At 42.4% G+C, this 17,531-nt stretch overlaps 4 protein-coding genes across 5 annotated transcripts; 2 read left to right on the top strand and 2 right to left on the bottom strand.

The window, feature by feature from the left end:
• Positions 1 to 56: 56 nt before the first annotated feature.
• vac14 (vac14 homolog (S. cerevisiae)) lies at positions 57 to 3,443 on the bottom strand. Its single transcript, XM_056400506.1, has one exon. The coding sequence runs from the start codon at positions 3,299 to 3,301 to the stop codon at positions 929 to 931; it is 2,373 nt and encodes a 790-aa protein (XP_056256481.1). The 5' UTR covers positions 3,302 to 3,443; the 3' UTR covers positions 57 to 928.
• A 28-nt stretch (positions 3,444 to 3,471) lies between these two features.
• Positions 3,472 to 6,172, top strand: LOC130184552 (zinc finger protein 287). The gene is made up of 4 exons (XM_056400509.1): positions 3,472 to 3,921; positions 4,020 to 4,138; positions 4,805 to 4,910; positions 5,013 to 6,172. The coding sequence occupies exons 1-4, from the start codon at positions 3,645 to 3,647 to the stop codon at positions 5,921 to 5,923; spliced, it is 1,413 nt and encodes a 470-aa protein (XP_056256484.1). The 5' UTR covers positions 3,472 to 3,644; the 3' UTR covers positions 5,924 to 6,172.
• Position 6,173: 1 nt separating this feature from the next.
• LOC130184722 (zinc finger protein 93) lies at positions 6,174 to 14,636 on the bottom strand. The gene is made up of 9 exons (XM_056400762.1): positions 14,062 to 14,636; positions 13,867 to 13,945; positions 13,692 to 13,776; positions 11,087 to 11,767; positions 10,113 to 10,144; positions 9,587 to 9,935; positions 8,757 to 8,893; positions 8,526 to 8,631; positions 6,174 to 8,440 (listed from the first exon to the last, which is right to left on the bottom strand). The coding sequence occupies exons 1-9, from the start codon at positions 14,358 to 14,360 to the stop codon at positions 7,827 to 7,829; spliced, it is 2,382 nt and encodes a 793-aa protein (XP_056256737.1). The 5' UTR covers positions 14,361 to 14,636; the 3' UTR covers positions 6,174 to 7,826.
• Positions 14,637 to 14,758: 122 nt separating this feature from the next.
• On the top strand, positions 14,759 to 17,511 carry pgls (6-phosphogluconolactonase). Of its 2 annotated transcripts, none has more exons than XM_056400521.1 (6): positions 14,759 to 14,890; positions 15,264 to 15,554; positions 15,646 to 15,753; positions 16,135 to 16,236; positions 16,501 to 16,641; positions 16,951 to 17,511. In XM_056400521.1, exons 2-6 carry the CDS (start codon positions 15,291 to 15,293, stop codon positions 17,095 to 17,097), a joined length of 762 nt encoding a protein of 253 aa, XP_056256496.1. In that variant the 5' UTR covers positions 14,759 to 14,890; positions 15,264 to 15,290; the 3' UTR covers positions 17,098 to 17,511. The 2 variants fall into 2 exon arrangements, with proteins under 2 accessions (XP_056256496.1, XP_056256497.1); XM_056400522.1 differs by having other exon boundaries at positions 14,837 to 14,890; positions 15,280 to 15,554.
• Positions 17,512 to 17,531: the final 20 nt, after the last annotated feature.

The following is a 17,531-nucleotide window of genomic DNA, read 5'->3' as shown; positions in this document are numbered from 1 at the left end:
CCAGTATTTCTAATTACATAGGTTTTGTGTAATATATAAATATGGGGGGAAAAAAGTGTTTTCAATCACGTGGTCCACTTTATTGATTTTCACATAGGAATGACAAAAGTGCGAATCTTTTTAAGAATGCAAGACAAACAGACACACACACAAACAAAGAGAAAAAAAAAACATATTAGCTGAAGAATACATAAGAAAAAAATTGAATTAAAAGCTTAGAGGTGTGTTAAAGTTAAGGTTTCTTATCAGCTGCAGTAACAAAGAAATGGCAAGAGGTGTAATTATACAGGCCTACCCAAAATTATTACTATTAGAGTTCAGACACCCACAGCTTCAAAAGTTTAAAATCTCAGTTGATCCGGGTCAATACTCTACACGTGAGAATTCTTTTCTGGCTGACATGAGATTAAGGCAACCCTGAGCGCATGCTCTAATCATGCTGCTCAGAGGGATACGCCAGATTAAATGACAGAAGTGCACTATTTAACACTGAGATGCATATCAGACTCACTTGAAATACTGTGGACATTTCATTTAGCTGCAAAACATCTCAGCTGCTGACAGGGCATGAATGAAACTTTATGGACATATTATCACCACCACTATTCATAATGTAAGATGTTTTATGTACATTATCAAGATCTACAGTACAGTCTGAAATTTATTAAATCTGTTTCCAGTTGTGTTTCTTATGTTACATAACATCTCCCTCATTTTTAACAAAGAAATGTACAAACATAAGAGTTGTTTCCTGATCATTTATACCCAGTGTTTCTCTGATAAAACAATTTTTAATCATATTCACTTAATACTTTTTGGCTTCAATAGCATCTTAATAATCTTTTCCAGTAGAACTATATATACTTATTTTCCTTCACTCTTTTCCTCTTTCTTCTCAGTGGCCGGAGGTCACTATGGCACAATGACTTCACATCAGCTTCCTGTCAGGGTGGTCAGAGGCACGTCCAGAGCGCTGGTGTCGGACCTCCAGATGTTTGCTCTGGACGCGGTCGAAATGCTGGAGCAGCTCATTGTAATCCATCTGAGTGTGAGAGGCGCGTTTGGAGGCCACTTGCTTTTTAGAGTCCATATACTTGGACTCATCCACAGTCCTCATGAGCTCTGGGTTGGGGACACAGCGCAAGCGGTGGGAGAGCAGCTGGAAGGCCTGGCTCTGTGGCAGCAGCATCAGCAGGCCGTACAGTGCCTTAATCAGATATGGGTTGTTCTCCACATCCAGGAGCTGCAGACGCAGGTAGGTGAAAATGGGGCTTTCTATGAGCTGTACCAGTTTGTCCACCTCCATCAGGAAGTCTACTGTTACTTCTAGATCTCCAAACTTCTGGATGAGATCATAGGCGTGTTTGTAGTTCTGTGTGAGGAAACAGAGTGACACGGTGGCCACAGGGTTGTGGCACCAGGAACGATACAGGCAGCAAAACAAAGCACAGCTCTCCTGAGTGCGCAGGTCTTTCAGCTGGTTGCGTAACTGGAAGAGCTCGGCGGAAGTGAGCAGGATGGTGTTGAGCGTCTGAACCATAGTGGAGGCAAATTTGAGGTCCTCCTCCTTCAGCAAGATGTCAGCCATGGAGTGGAAGATGTTCTCTGCGTGGAGCAACAAACACAACTGCCTGATGATGAAAGCCCCTCTGTTTTCCAGAAGCTTCCTCTCCAGACTCAAACGTTTCAGCAGGTTGATCATGAACTTGTAAAAATAGGAGTTCATACTGGGAGTGGAGGGGGATGAGTCCAGTGCTTTGGAGCCTGTGCTATGCTGCTGTCCCGGCTTGGCACCCTCTGGGACCTTGAGCTCCAGTTTGCCGTCGGTGCTTTCGCAGGAGCCAGCTTGGTCTGTTTGGCCGGCAGGAGATGATGCTATCTCAGCTAACACCTCCAGATCTTTCAGTATCACCTCATCGGACTCATCAGACAGTGTTTTCAGCAGCATGGGAAACAAGCTGTCTGTGTGGCGGAACATTTTGCGTGGTGTCTTGATGTAGAGGTGGTAGAGCCATTTCAGCACAGCTATGCGGGTCATCATGCCAGTGGAGGAGTCGTGGAGGTGGCGGCCCAACACCTGAACAATACCGTCCAGGTCCAGAGTTACCTGAGGCCTGTCAGCACTCGCTGGAGTAAAGAAGCTGATATTACTGAAACCAACAGATTCTTGTGATGCATTCAGCATATCATTGCTGTCTGCCTCCGTCTTGGGCTGGCCGTCTTCCCTGGACGGCGACCCTGTGCTTTCACTTTTCTGCTCCTCCTCCTCCTCATCATCCTCAGGAGTCACCAGCTTCATCAGACTGTGATTACAGGCGCTGGCTGCTTCTTTAGTGTTTTTCTTTCTGTCGTCATAGGAAAGGCAAGGCAGCACTGCAGTTAGGATACCAGAGGAGTAGGGGAGCATGACTCTGCCCGCAAGCTGGATAAACTCTCTCATCCAGGTCATAGCCGTCAGCTGGATCAGGTCGTTTGTGAGTTTGGTCTCATCTGCGACCTGGCAGTGGATGACCAGAATGTTGGCCATCTCAGCAAATTTCACGCTGGAGGGAGTCTTTTTAATTTCCTTGAGAAACTCTCCCAGCACCACCTCACACGTCTTACGGATCTCCTTGCTGTTGTCCCCCAGGATCTGAAAGAGCCCATCCAGGATTTCAGGGAGGTAGTCCAACAGGTTGATGTCTGGCACAGACTCCAGAACGTGGATCCAAGAAATGATGAACTGCCTGGCATACTGATTATTGGAGTAGATCCTCTCTCTCAGCAGGGGGACAAACGCCACTAAGTCAAACTTGTTGCTCTCTGTCACTATGTCTTTCAGCAGTCTGTCCAGGAGTTCAGATCCACTTTTCACATTGGGATCCGGGTCGGCTGCAAGCTTGCTGAGACCATCAAAGAGCAGGTTGAAGTGGGGCAGCACAGCTCCTCTTGCCACTTTGACTATATTATAAAGGGCCTCACAGGCATAGTAGCGCAAACGGCTGTCTGAGTCATTGAAACACGTGAGTACAGGCTCAATAAGCTCCTTCAGATACAGACCTGAGTCCTTTCCGAGGGCGATCGAGCAGGCTGCCAGTCCGATGAGACCCCCCTTACGGCTGTGGGGGTGTTGGGAGAGGGCAAACTCCGAGGCCAGAATCTGGATAACATGCCTAATTTGAGTGGAGTTGTTCTGAGCCACAAACTCTCGCACCAGTTTCTCAATTTCCAAAGCTGCGACTTTCCTCTTCTCGTACAGTTTGTCATTCAGAGCCCTGACAATGTTGGGCGTCAGAGGCGAGAAGTCCTTCTCCGTGTTCATGTTCGCGGGTGTAACGGATCCTTTCCACTGAAATCGATGTTGATGCGCGAGGAAGCAGTATGCATTTATGATCACTTAATAGAGAAAACAACCGTTTCATTAGCGAACCAGGAAGTCTTATAATACAACGCAGCTGACCGGTTGCATCCGCCGGAAACACGTCACGGTTGCTACGTTTATTTGGGTCCCGCTTTGAGAGGACCGTAACCTCAAATTAGCTTCATTGGCAACGTATTCGGCTAATGCATGTTTTGATTTTTATTTTAACCAAAAATTTAGTGTCTTAAATTTGAATCCTACGTTTTCATTTAGCTGGTGAAGACGGGCGTTGCAGCCAGCAGCGATGGCGAGCCGCCTCTCTTTTCACTCACAGCTCTCCTCCATCCTGGAGACGATGGCCAGGTCTGCCCTGAGTCAGGTCTGCAAACTGGTGGATGATGACTCGGCTGAGCTCCGGCTCGAGTTGTCCCGGCTTTTGTTAGCCAATTCAGCCCTGGCAGAAAAAATTAACAGCCTGGAGTGCGAGCTGACCATTGTGAGAAGCGACGCCCCCAAGTTGTGTAAAAGTTATCGCAGCGTGGGTATACAAACTGCCTGCGTCAGAGACGGGGATCCTCATGGTACCTTTCTTCACAGTAACATTAGCTCAGCAGATTTTCATGCCACCAGCATTGCTCGTGTATTTTACTGGTGTGTTTTCCCCTGTTTGACTTCTCAGTGTCTGGGTCTCCCACCATAGAGGGGATCTTTGGAAAAGACTGGTGTATGAATCTGTGGAAAGACAGAGACCCATATAGTCTGGAGAGAATCACAGACTCACCTCAGTCCGCTGATAAGGTGAGAGGAAGTTATACAGAGGAGGTCTTTATGAGCTATGAGCAGTTATGTTTGCAGGCGTCCAACATGTAGTAGAAAAGACAATGTGCAGGTTTAAGTAGTCCACAAAACTTATAATACATCAATAATATCCATCTTCCTAATCCTCTCATGGAAAACTGCTTATGCGCAATAAAGCAACAGAAATTGGGCAAGCAAGTGTAAAGATGCCCTGATATACCAGAACGTCTGAGGCTTGATATTTAGATTAATGGTAAAAATGTGCCTGCTAAAACCAGAACATGTATGTCACATCATGTTCAGTATCTAACAATATGAATCATAAAGGTGAAGTTATTATAAAACAATTTGTTCTACATAGTAAAAACATGAAATAACTGTGAAAAATGCTCATTAAAATCTCTGAGTCAAACAGGACTGGTTGAAATTGATTAATGTTTTTTTTTCAACCAGTCCAAACTACCTAATATAAGATATTTATTTTACAAAACAATAATAAAGAGAAAGCCAGTAAATTACCACATTTGAGGAGCTGGGACCTGAGGGTGTTTTTACAATTTTCCTTGATTATTGACTTGAACAATTAATTAATTCATTAATTGGCTTATCATTTCAGCTCCTGTCACAGGAAATGTCACATTTGGACTTTTTTTTTTTATTTTGCAGTCTGTGGCAACGCAGTCTGAGCAAATTACTGTGACTGAGATCAAAGAGGAGGATTATGTGGAGGACGGTGCCAGCAGCTGCCAGCAGGAAACACTCAGTACAGAAGGTAAGAGAGTGACGGAGCATTGGCATTTAGGGAGTACACACTGCAGATTTAGCAGCTTTAGATGATTTTTTCAGTGTTTGTATGTGTATTTGTATGCGACAGAACATGAAGAAAGTGCAGCCAAAGAACCAGAACAGCTGTCAGTCGGTTACTCGGCTGATGGCAGCACTTGCAGCCTGTCATTCGATCAGGAAAGAGAACAGGCTGTTTCTGCAGATGCTATTGAAGAACCATCTGTGCAGCTGGTATCCATCAATGACACAGAGGCAGAGGAGGCCTTCAGCACTCACATCATTCCAATCGAAGAGGATGAGGAAGAGGGGGAGGATGATGATGATGATGATGATGATGATGTGCAGTTTGTTCAAGAAAGTCGGCAGGAGCCAGCTACGAATGCTGCGGTTGGGCCCAGCCCCAACAAACAGCAAACATTACCCACAGACAACAGTGAAACCAGCAGTGCTCTGGATAAAGATTTACATGATAACTTAATTGTGCTTAATGTAGAAACTGCCAGAGATCTAAACAAAGAAAAATTCCCATGCCAAATATGTAGCAGGACATTTTACCACAAGGGCACTCTAACACACCACATGAGGTCACACAAGTCCAACTTCTGTAACATTTGTAAGCAGCATTTCCCTCATAAGAACAAGTTAAACTCTCACACCTGCGTGGCTCCAGTTCCTTCTCAGAGAGTCAGTAAGTCCTGTGAGCTGTGCGGGAAGACCTTTGCAAACCCATCGGCTCTGAGGATTCACTACGTGGTCCACACAGGAGAGAAACCCTACAGGTGCAGCTTGTGTGGCAAAGGGTTCACCCAGAAAGGCAATCTGAAATGTCACCTACGCATCCATACCGGAGAGAGACCGTTCCGCTGTGTTAAATGTGGAAAGACCTTCACGCAAAAGGTCAACCTCAACCATCATTTAATGGCTCACAGAAATCGTGAGGGAGAAAAACGCACAGCTAGAAGACATCTTAAAAACCTAATGGCTGAAACCTGTCAGTGAGCGATTGTGGTGCAAGATCAGTAGCTTTACTTATCTGAATGCGTCATGTAGTAATGCTCACGATGATGTAAGGGTAGTTAATGTCATGTTTGTAATGACTTGCAGTCTGTAGTAGCACTTAGAAAATCAGGAGTGTGGAGCAAAATGTCCTGTTTTTTTTGTCAATTGTGTTTTAATTCAAGCATTTACCAGTTCAGTGTCTTAGTTGTCGTTTGTCTTTACAATAAAAAAAACAGTCATGGATGTTCACTTTGTGATTACATCTTTTATTGATATAACTCTTCTTTTTAAAGTATATATTTTTTTCGTCTAATCTAAATTGAAATTGCCTTGAGTATAATATTTAACTCTGACAATCTGAACAAAGCACATCTGACAGGGCCTTGTAAGGGTCATGCAGGTGTGAGTGAAAAAAAAAAAAAATCAACAGCCCAAGATTTCTTTCTTGGGCTCGGAGAATTCATTTAGTGAGGTCAGTGTGGTGTGTTCAAGGAAATCGTAATATTACAGGCAAAACAAGTCCTTACTACCACTAATTGCTCTGTCTAGGTGATGACAGTTCTGATGAGGATTTGTAGAAGGAAAGAACAGAAAAAGAAATGGTTAACATTTAGAAAAAAACAACTGACAGTCCCACTTGACTGCACAATGACAACACAACTCGTCTTTCTACAATAATAACGCAGCCATACAAATACATTTTCGAACAGTGACACCATTTAGACCTGAACAATCTTTGTAAGTCATTTGAATATTATGTTACCAACACGCATCAACATTTCTTTTAAACAGTCATGTTTTTCAAAGATCCACTTTCTGCACAGTTAAATGCCAAAAAATTAGACATGGCATACGGTAAATACAAAGCATAAGTGAGACATGGGTAATGAAGCAAACTGAGGATTGTTCTTCTGCTTTGTTGTGAAGAGGTAGTTTTGAAGGTTTATGCTACAGGTGTGCAAACAATGGAGCATTTGTCCAAAATAATTTCGGCATCGTTTGACACAGGCCTTTTGTGGCCTGATATATATGACACTGAGGTATGTGTAACATGTTGCACCAGCCATATGACATCATGCATGAATAAAATGGGAGGTATTTTTTGTCATAGCTTGGATCAGAAAATGTGTCTCATTTAATCTATGACAATTTCCTTATTAAGCATAATGTGACATTGACTTTAAAGGCAAAAAGAGGGAATCCTACAGTTTGGCAACGGCTAGGGATAGACCCATTAATCTGGCAGATATCTGGCATTTTGTGATCAACAGCACCAGCCAGTGCTGCACTCACAAGGCCGTTTAGGTCATTTAGGTCAAAGGTTTTTTTTTTACGGTTAAGTTTTTTGATTACTCGTGGACATTTTTTTTTTTTTTGAAAATAATGAGTAGAGTGCGGAGTGCAAATCTACTTACGCAAACAGACAATGCACATTTTATATTTTCAAATATTTGTCTGTGATAAAGTGAATAATACATGAGAGTTAAATAAATGTTCATTTAAATTCAGCAATTTTGTCAATTTCTTATGATTTAAACTGTTGTATTTTATCAGAGGCAAAAAAATAAAAACAACATAATATCGACATTACGTATTACGCCATCGGCCTCTTGCTCCCTAAATATCGACATCAGCCGGTCTACTAGCAACGGCTCTAATCCCACTCAATCAAATGGTACACTAGAAAGGGACAGATATTCATATTCATTTGGCTGCAGCATTTCTTATGTCAATAAAACTAAAAACTCATGAAAACATTTGACAGCAGCACTGATAATTATATGGGCTATAAAATTTGCTTTTCTTTAATTTAGAAGAGGTACTTGGACATATTGGCACATGTTGAGCTACTCTGAGTATTACTGAAAGCACTTCTTGTGGCTCCATGTGGCAGTTTGTCTAGTCAAGTGAAACACTGGTGGTGATTTAAACCGTACTTGTATGCATAACATTTCCCACAATCCACACAGCTATAAGGCTTTTCACCGGTGTGTGTCCGAAGATGTATGTTCAGAGAGCTTTTCTGGGAAAAACTTTTGGCACAGTCTGGGCAGCTGTACGGCTTCTCCCCCGAGTGCACGCGTTGGTGCAGTTTCAGGTACGTTTTCTGAGCAAACCGCTTCCCGCAAACTGAGCAGCTGAACGGCTTCTCGCCGGAGTGTCGCCTGATGTGGACTTTTAAACTGCTCAAATAGTTGAATACTTTCCCGCAGAATAAGCACTCAAACTGTTTTGTTAGCTTCAGAGGTTTTGGCTGCATGGTGACTTTTTTGGTTAAGTCCGTGTGGATATCGTTCGTGTAGTCAGAGTATTCGATGGCGGCTGAAGGAGGATTTGTGTTGTCAACCAGAGTGCTCATTGTTGCATCATCTATTAACTTGTCCATAATTGTCGGTTGTGTGCGTTGCTGTGTTTGACTGTCAACCGTCATGGGGAAGTTGTTTAACTCCCCTGAGTGAAGCTGCAGCTCATCAACAGATCTATGAAGCATGTTGTCCTCCTCAAAAATCCCAACAACTGTTAAATGAGAATAAATGCAGTTAAGACACAGAAACTTTCAGGATTACAATGATTTGTTTAGTTTTTTTTAATCCAAACTTACTTTTTCTGTTATCTGTGAAACCCATCTGCTGGCCAATGGGATGATCATCATATGTCTCCTCCTTGACAAAGATGAGATCAGGTTCTCTCTCCATCAAATCTATTGCCTAAAAAAACGACAGTTGACAAACAGCTTTTAAAATAAAGTCATTTGGTCATCTCAGCTTACTAAAAAATCATTGCATTGAAAAAAAAACAAAAAAACTTACCAGTGGCTAAAGGATTCACTGACCTGTGCTCCCATGCTTGTCATAGCAGCAGGCTCCATCGTCTCTTTTCTGTGAGAGGGGAGTTTCTCTTCTCTCCAAAAGTCCATACACCAGTCCTTTCCAAAAACTCCATCGATGGCTGGAGCAGGCTGCTGCTGTTCTGGAAGACGAAGCGGATATGAAATTGTGACCTCCTGTGTACGGTGATCGTAATGAAAATATATACACAAAGATCAAACAAAACTTCAGAACAGCATTACTGTTTTTCATAAAGATTGAATGTGAAGGGCTGACAATGCAGATCTTCACTTAACTGATTTGATTTGGTTGTACACTGAATTGGAAGTTTATTAGGAAAACCCTGCTAAAACTAATGCATCCTACAGCAGCTGTATAATAAATCCTACCTTCATGACGGTTATAATGTTCAGCTTGTGTTGAAGCTGTTTTAGTGGGGTGTTGATTCAACTTTATGGTAATTTTGGAGGCTTAAATTGTATTGCATTATACAGGTGTTTCTATTACTTCGTGTATATCAATAAGGGTGGGCTGAATAACAGCAACACCTTTGTATATTGCAACACAGCTAAACAGCACCACAAACGACATTCCCCAAAACTGCCACACAGCTAAATCAATGCCTCTCTAAAATGATCCAAGTAAAAAATGAACATTATAACCTTCCTGAAGATAGGATATATTGCAGGACCGTTGTATTAGAATAGAACAACTGAATGTAGTCTCCACCAAAGGGCTAGCCTGACAAATATAAACTGTGGTTTTGCTGGGTAAAACCCCCACCGCTGAGGCAGCCTAGTAACGTCTGTCTGTCGAGCTGTCTGACCATCCTGACCTGCAGGGTGCCGCCGGCTGACACTGTTGACATGTGCCGGATAGGTCTGTGCCTCCCTCGCCGCTCTCAGCTGGACCTCCAGTGAGTAACACCTCTTCTTCAACGCCTCATTCTCCGTCTTGTGCAGGGACATCTCGGTGTGAAGGACGGAGGAGCACTCATCAGCTAGGTTGCCTATTTCAACCAAAGCCGCCTTCGTCAGTTTTTCCAGGATAGCCGCTAACTGCGTCCGAAAGCTCCGGTTTGTGGTGTCGCACATCATCTCGACGGGGAGGCTGAATATTACGAAATTTTGGCAAAATTCCCAGCGTAGCAACGTTGTTGACGTTGTGCCTTGATCAAATATGCGCTATAGCTGTGCCGCAGGGGATTGTGGGAAAACAGTTTGCTCGTGTTCCGACGTTTACGAGGAGTACCTGAAGGCAGCACAGTACAAAAACTGACACCCCGTTTTCGCATCTTAGTTTTTGACAGTTTGCCTTATAAAAATTTACGTATTATTATTTTTATATGTATTAATAAAGGCCATGTTAGTTCTAATGTCAATCAGTAACAGCCCTGCACGGGTGAAAGAAGTAAAAGAAGAAGAGTGCGGAAAATTTCTGTTACAAGTCATCGATTAAAAATTTTACTTCAGAAAAAGTATTACCCTCAAACTACACTCAAAGTACGTATGTTTAATGTAGTTAATGAGTACGTACTCATTATGCAGAAAGGCCAGTTTCTGAATCATTGATATTTTATCACGAGTTTCAATTGATGGATTAGAGTGTGTACATGACTTTAATGTTGGTAAAAGTGGAGTTAATTTGAATAATGTAATACATTGTTAGCTTGTGAATTCAATCAATAAAGGGATCAATAAAGTTGTATCTTAACCTGTAACAATACATTTATAATAATTTATATTATAAAGTCTAATTAATTTGCTGATTATATTTTGTATTGTTAATCTGAATCTGCAAAGTAACTAAAGTCATACAATGTAGTGGAATAAAAAGTACAGTACTTCCTTCTGAACAGTAGTTTAGTAGAAGTATAAAATAGCAGAAAATGGAAATACCCAAGTAAAGCATTGCATTATACAGAAAAGTGTTTCTGTTATTTTGCCCACCCTCATTGATATGAAGGGGATAGACAAAATAATAGAAACACCTGTCAGTTCTTAGTACTGACAGACAACAGGAGTGATTTATTGATTCATTCAGTCTTCTGAGGCAGTTCAGAAAAGTGTTTTCTTCCTGTAACCTCAGTGTGTATTTGTATACTGTAGCACAGTATCAGGTTTTGGTCAGTTTGAGAGGGGATTAGTTGAAAATGATACATGAAAGAAAAGCAAAAGAAAACATGTACTGACACATTTCTATCACAACAAAGAAGGTGATGCACTATTGTCTGTTACTCAAAAATCTGGAGCAAAGATAACTTTATTGATTATTATTTACTCATTTCAATCAAACAAGGGGAGAAGTACATTTGGTGGACTGCTTTAAGTGGTGCCATTAATTAATGTTGCACTAAATGTTGGTGCACCAGATTCACTACGATACATGTTCAAACTGGGATCTAAATGTACTGCAAGGTGTTTTTTCAGATTACAGTTCTTTGTAAAACCCTTGCCACATTTGATACAAACAAAAGGCTTTTCTCCAGTGTGTGTACGCTGATGCATATCAAGAGTGCATTTCTGAATAAAGCCCTTTCCACAAATAGGACAGCGATACGGCTTCTCCCCAGTGTGTGTGCGCTGGTGTGTATACAGATGCCCCTTTTGAGCATATCTCTTTCCACACAGCGTGCACCTGAAGGGTTTCTCTCCTGTGTGACTCCTCTGGTGTATTTCAAGCTGACTAAAGCATCTGAAGCTCTTGCCACACTGCAAGCACCCAAACCTCTTTGCAGCTGAGTTCCTCAAGTTGTGAATCTTCATGTTTCTGAGCACACTTAAGCTTTGGGAGGCAACATTTTGCACAATGCTTTTCCCATCCTCTAGATTTGTGTGCACAGGTGCAAGCTGTGGATTCCACTGTGTTTCCCTGGTCCTCCCTGCTCCAGGGAGAGACGACTGGGCTCTCAGGGTCACAAAGCTATCAGTGAACATGGGCTGCTGATGTTCTGGGATGGATTTGGGATGCTGCATCACATCTGGACTCTTCTGAGTTTCTGTGACGGCTTCTCTTCCTGTTGACAGCAAGGGAGCATGTTAAAATTTTGAATATGATTGACCCTAATCAACTTGAAGAAGGCCACAACCTGAATGCACTGGTATCAAATTAAAGCTGCTCTTTACACTATTAGTGTTGCTGGAAGTTTGACTATTTAAGACCATTATTTCTTATTATTATTTTAAAAAAACTTAATACAAGATCCACTTATGGTCGCTCAAGGTCCATTGTATGACACATACAGTGGGACAAAAAAGTATTTAGTCAGCCACCAATTGCGCAAGTTCTCCCACTTAAAAAGATGAGAGGCCTGTAATTTTCATCATAGGTACACTTCAACTATGAGAGACAGAATGGGGGGAAAGAATCCAGAAAATCACATTGTAGGATTTTTAATGAATTAATTGGTAAATTCCTCGGTAAAATAAGTATTTGGTCACCTACAAACAAGCAAGATTTCTGGCTCTCACAGACCTGTAACTTCTTCTTTAAGAGGCTCCTCTGTCCTCCACTCGTTACCTGTATTAATTGCACCTGTTTGAACTCGTTATCAGTATAAAAGACACCTGTCCACAACCTCAAACAGTCACACTCCAAACTCCACTATGGCCAAGACCAAAGAGCCGTCAAAGGACACCAGAAATAAAATTGTAGACCTGCACTAGGCTGGGAAGACTGAATCTGCAATAGGTAAGCAGCTTGGTGTGAAGAAATCAACTGTGGGAGCAATTATTAGAAAATGGAAGACATACAAGACCACTGATAATCTCCCTCGATCTGGGGCTCCACGCAAGATCTCACCCTGTGGGGTCAATATGATCACAAGAACGGTGAGCAAAAATCCCAGAACCACACGGGGGGACCTAGTGAATGACCTGCAGAGAGCTGGGACCAAAGTAACAAAGGCGACCATCAGTAACACACTACGCCGCCAGGGACTCAAATCCTGCAGTGCCAGACGTGTCCCCCTGCTTAAGCCAGTACATATCCAGGCCTGTCTGAAGTTTGCTAGAGAGCATTTGGATGATCCAGAAGAGGATTGCGAGACTGTCAGATGGAACCAAAATAGAACTTTTTGGTTAAAAACTCAACTTGTCGTGTTTGGAGGAGAAAGAATGCTGAGTTGCATCCAAAGAACATCATACCTACTGTGAAGCATGGGGGTGGAAACTTCATGCTTTGGGGCTGTTTTTCTGCAAAGGGACCAGGATGACTGACAAAGAATGAATGGGGCCATGTATTGTGAGATTTTGAGTGAAAACCTCCTTCCATCAGCAAGGGCATTGAAGATGAAACGTGGCTGGGTCTTTCAGCATGACAATGATCCCAAACACACCGCCCAGGCAACGAAGGAGTGGCTCCGTAAGAAGCATTTCAAGGTCATGGAGTGGCCTAGCCAGTCTCCAGATCTCAACCCCATAGAAAATCTTTGGAGGGAGTTGAAAGTCTGTGTTGCCCAGCGACAGCCCCAAAACATCACTGCTCTAGAGGAGATCTGCATGGAGGAATGGGCCAAAATACCAGCGACAGTGTGTGAAAACCTTGTGAAGACTTACAGAAAACGTTTTACCTCCGTCATTGCCAACAAAGGGTATATAACAAAGTATTGAGATGAACTTTTGTTATTGACCAAATACTTATTTTCCACCATAATTTGCAAATAAATTCTTTAAAAATCGGACAGTGATTTTCTGGATTTTTTTTTTTTTTTTTTTTTTTTTTTCTTCTCTCATTTTGTCTCTAATAGTTGAGGTGTACCTATGATGAAAATTACAGGCCTCATCTTTTTTTAAGTGGGAGAACTTGCACAATTGGTGGCTGACTAAATACTTTCTTGCACCACTGTAAATGTGTTGTCCCGAGTCAATTAATACATACATTTTACACATTGTTGTGCAGCCAATCTTGAATTTAATACTCACTGTTGTCACTTGTCCTACCTTGTTCATTGTCTCCGGTGTCCACCTCTGACGGCTCTTCCTTTACAACAATTAGATCAGGCTGCTCTTTTGGTGGGTTTGGAAGCTGATGAGAAAACATTGTATGAATTTTGCCTGTTACACATGAAGGATACGGTTCAATATAACAGCATAACACTGGTCAGTGCAGACTTACTTCAGCCGCAGTTTGCTCTTCGCCTGGATGCAAACTGCTCATCTCAGTGGAGGAACTTATGCTTTCCCATGGGCTCTCACTAGGATGCAATAAACTTAGATTAATACGTCAAGCAGGGTGGAGCTGACAGCAAAGGTTATGATGGAGACAGACACACTATATCTACAGGCTACACACAGGGATCAACAAGCCTACCTCTTTATGGCAGGTCTTGTCCTGTCAGGCTCCAATATTCTGTTTGCTGAGCCGTCCCTTACCACTGAGCATGCTGCTGCCGCGGCGTCCTGTCTGCCCCCCTGTGCGATATAAAGCAATTTCTCCATCAGCTGCAGTTTCTCTGTGAGCGAGGCGATTTCGTTCCGCCCTCGAGTTATCTCTATTTTCAGCATCTTCGACTCGATCTCCACCAGTTTGCTTATTTCCATTACGGCTGTTTTGGATAATGCGTCCATGATGGAGACGAGTTGCGTCTGAAAAGAAAATATTGTCGACATGGTTTGAAGGTTTCTGTGACACACGAGATGCGCACAGACAAGATGCTTCTCGCGGGAGGTCTTAATGTGCACTGTAAAATGTAGTTACAATGTAATGCACGAGTGCCCACAAGGAACGCGTGAGTGTCCCTACCACAGAACTCAAGTGGTTGATATGGATACACTGTTTCCATCTGCCGGGTGGGAGGAAGATAGCAACCATTCACAAAACTACAAAATCGACCTGTAATATTGTCCCAGCTTCTCCATTGACTTGACAGCGTCAACACCGCTCTAAATATTCTGAGGTTTTATAATTTGCCATTCAAAAAAAAAAAAAAAAAAAAAAAAAAACAGAAAAAACTTGTTAGTCGATAAGCTAACTTTTTATGTCCTCGTAGATACTTAGACTCAACTGACCAGAAGGCAGTGCGGTTTAAACACAGAACGTGATTGGCGGGTGAAAACTCCTTTCAGGAAGTAGTGCGTTGAATTACATTTGCCGACTGAAAATCCTCCTCATGACAAGCTGCACCTGAGATTCGCACAAGGTAAGAAACCCTATTTTTTTCCGGAAAACTGTAGAGTTTTGTGGTCAAACTTCAGGTTTGTTTAAGATGTCTAGAAATGAGCTTCTCTTCCTTATATTTCTGACTGTGGTTAATGCAATATCCTGTTGTGGTTCGTAGCTTAATCTCCAGTCCTCTGTTTGCATAGCCCCAGCTACAATAAGTTAACTTTGGTCTAAATAGTTTAAAGGAGAGGTTTTGTACCCACACAAGCATTTTATTTGATGTATTAGAGTATTTGATGAGGAATATTTACAGACACATCATGATGACTTGCAAAACTGTTTGGTAATTGACTTCCTTATATTGCTCAAAATCAGTTTTGTCCTCTCTCTCTCTCTCTCCTTCACCTCAGTAACTCTTTTATTCAGACAGTGCTCTCATGGCTGGCAGAAGAGTCGTGGTCTTCCCCTCCTCAGCGGAGGTCGGACCGGTGCTGGCCCATCTGGTGACATCTCGGGCCGAGAAGGCCATCGCCTCTCGTGGCAGGTTCACCCTGGGGCTCTCTGGAGGAAGCCTCGTGTCCATGCTCAGCAAAGAGCTGCTCGCCCTGCCACAGCTGGACTGCAGCAAGTGGATGGTTGGTTTCTGTGACGAGCGATTGGTTTCCTTTGATGATCCAGAGAGCACCTACGGGCTGTATAAGGTAAATTGATCAGTAGTCTGTTTGCATGCATTGCAGTTACATTTGTTCTGTCACATCAGAGTGAAATATAACTCCTTTGCTTTTTTTCCAGAATCAGTTGTTTTCCAAGGTCAACATCCCTGATAGTGCGATCCTAACCATTGATTCCTCTCTGCCAGTCAGCGAGTGTGCTGAGCATTACACCCGCAAACTGAAGGAGGTACACACATCTCTTACATATAGAGTACCATTTTTTATAGGAACAAACACACAGTTTTTTTCATGTAGTCACAATCACTGACTTGATGAGGTTGAGATCGGGGCTCCTTTTCCTCTTATTTCTCAAGATAGTTCTCCATGACTCTGGCTGTATGTTTGGGGCTGCTGTCATGAATCCAGAATGTATTTGCGACCGATTAGATGCTTCCCTGATGTGTATTGCATGATGGAAACAAAGTTTCACTTTTGCGCAGTACTGCATGTTTACTTTTCCATGCTCAGTTCTGTCTCAAATTTCCCACATTCCCACACAAGCATTTCATGCTTTAATATTTTCCAGCAGAATTTTTACAGTATTGTTTTACTTCTTTTAAACACACAGGCCTTCCCAGATGATGACTTCCCTGTGTTTGACTTATTACTGCTGGGGATGGGGCCTGATGGACATACCTGTTCCCTCTTCCCAGACCACCCTCTCCTGGAGGTGAGAGCTGTACTTTAGTGAATCTAGCAGGTATACAGAGAGAATTTGATATTTCTGACTGTATAATCATTAATAGGTTTTGATTTAGGCATGACTTGAACCTTGTGGTCTTTAAAGTCATCTCTCATAGCATGTCTGTGAGGCAGTCAGGCTTGTGTTACCTCATATATTTGACTAGTCGTGGATTAAGATTCTCACAATTGCAATTTTTGGCAACTGTATGCATCACACATGATGATTGGGTTTGGTGTACTCCATATTCAGGAAACCAAGAAGATTGTGGCCCCCATCAGTGACTCTCCCAAACCACCACCACAGCGTGTGACTATGACTTTTCCGGTGGTGAACTCTGCACGCTGTGTGGCTTTTGTATCAACAGGAGGAAGCAAAGCACCCGTTTTGAAGGTAACATTTAGAGACTTTTCTTGAACATACACAACTCAGATTCTGAATCTTAAAAAACTGATATTTCCATGACTCAATAAATCAGCTTAGACTAGATCCAGGCACAAAAGCCAGTAAATATGAGACAGATAAAATAGAACAATGCAAAATAAAAATAACTGAACCGCTTCTGCAGGTTCAGTTACTGGATTTGATAGTTAACTGACAGATGGCACCAGTAGAAAACCTAACAGGAAAAATGTGAATATGGTTCATACCACTGAGTTAATTTTGCTGTTGTATTGTAACACAGTGACCATTTTCTTGCAGGAGGTGCTGGAGGGTAGAGAGGGTCCAGCGTTTCCAGCAGCCCGTGTTGTCCCAACCAATGGCGAGCTGTTCTGGCTTGTTGATGACCCCGCAGCTGCCTCCCTAACTATCCAGGTAGAGAGGCTAGGCTCAGGGGCCAAACTGTAGAGCTTTTTCAACACTGGTGTGAAAACATGAATGAGGAGACTAGAAAGTAGCGCAGAACATTCCTACTTTCATATGAAAGTGTAATTGGTTTACACAGGAGATATAGTGACATAGGCTATGGAGACATTCGTTGTAATTTCCAGCGTAAGAATTAGCACTTATTAGAAGTTGGATTGTGTCTGTGTGCGTGCACCTTAGTGTGTGTGTGTGTGTGTGTCGGAGGTTTAGATTTATTCAGGTATGGTTTGAAGTCCCCCTACACAATATGTTTTGCCTATGTTAGTTCAGATGGATGACCTTCACTGTGCAGAATAATTAATATTTGACATTAAAAGTCAGTTGTGGTTCAGTTGTGCAACATACACAAGAGTGATGTAGAAACTTGCAGTGCACATAAACTGAGAATGAAGGTTGTCCGATGTCTGATGCTTTTT

Source organism: Seriola aureovittata, chromosome 17, assembly GCF_021018895.1.
Source record: "Seriola aureovittata isolate HTS-2021-v1 ecotype China chromosome 17, ASM2101889v1, whole genome shotgun sequence".
NCBI classification, from domain to species: Eukaryota; Metazoa; Chordata; class Actinopteri; order Carangiformes; family Carangidae; genus Seriola; species Seriola aureovittata.
The sequence above is the reverse complement of the archived record's forward strand: the minus strand, read 5'-3'. Positions and strand labels throughout refer to the sequence as shown.

Bases quoted from the DNA above. Each gene is read 5' to 3' on its own strand.
- vac14 (XM_056400506.1), bottom strand. From the start codon at position 3,301: ATGAACACGGAGAAGGACTTCTCGCCTCTGACGCCCAACATTGTCAGG.
- LOC130184552 (XM_056400509.1), top strand. From the start codon at position 3,645: ATGGCGAGCCGCCTCTCTTTTCACTCACAGCTCTCCTCCATCCTGGAG. The intron at 3,922-4,019 runs GTACCTTTCTTC...TTGACTTCTCAG, and splicing joins CAGAGACGGGGATCCTCATG to TGTCTGGGTCTCCCACCATA. The intron at 4,139-4,804 runs GTGAGAGGAAGT...TTTATTTTGCAG, and splicing joins CACCTCAGTCCGCTGATAAG to TCTGTGGCAACGCAGTCTGA.
- LOC130184722 (XM_056400762.1), bottom strand. From the start codon at position 14,360: ATGTCGACAATATTTTCTTTTCAGACGCAACTCGTCTCCATCATGGAC. The intron at 13,946-14,061 runs GTAGGCTTGTTG...ATTGCATCCTAG, and splicing joins ACAAGACCTGCCATAAAGAG to TGAGAGCCCATGGGAAAGCA. The intron at 10,145-11,086 runs GCACCACTTAAA...TCACCCGTGCAG, and splicing joins TAGTGCAACATTAATTAATG to GGCTGTTACTGATTGACATT.
- pgls (XM_056400521.1), top strand. From the start codon at position 15,291: ATGGCTGGCAGAAGAGTCGTGGTCTTCCCCTCCTCAGCGGAGGTCGGA. The intron at 15,555-15,645 runs GTAAATTGATCA...CTTTTTTTCCAG, and splicing joins GCACCTACGGGCTGTATAAG to AATCAGTTGTTTTCCAAGGT. The intron at 16,642-16,950 runs GTAACATTTAGA...ATTTTCTTGCAG, and splicing joins GCAAAGCACCCGTTTTGAAG to GAGGTGCTGGAGGGTAGAGA.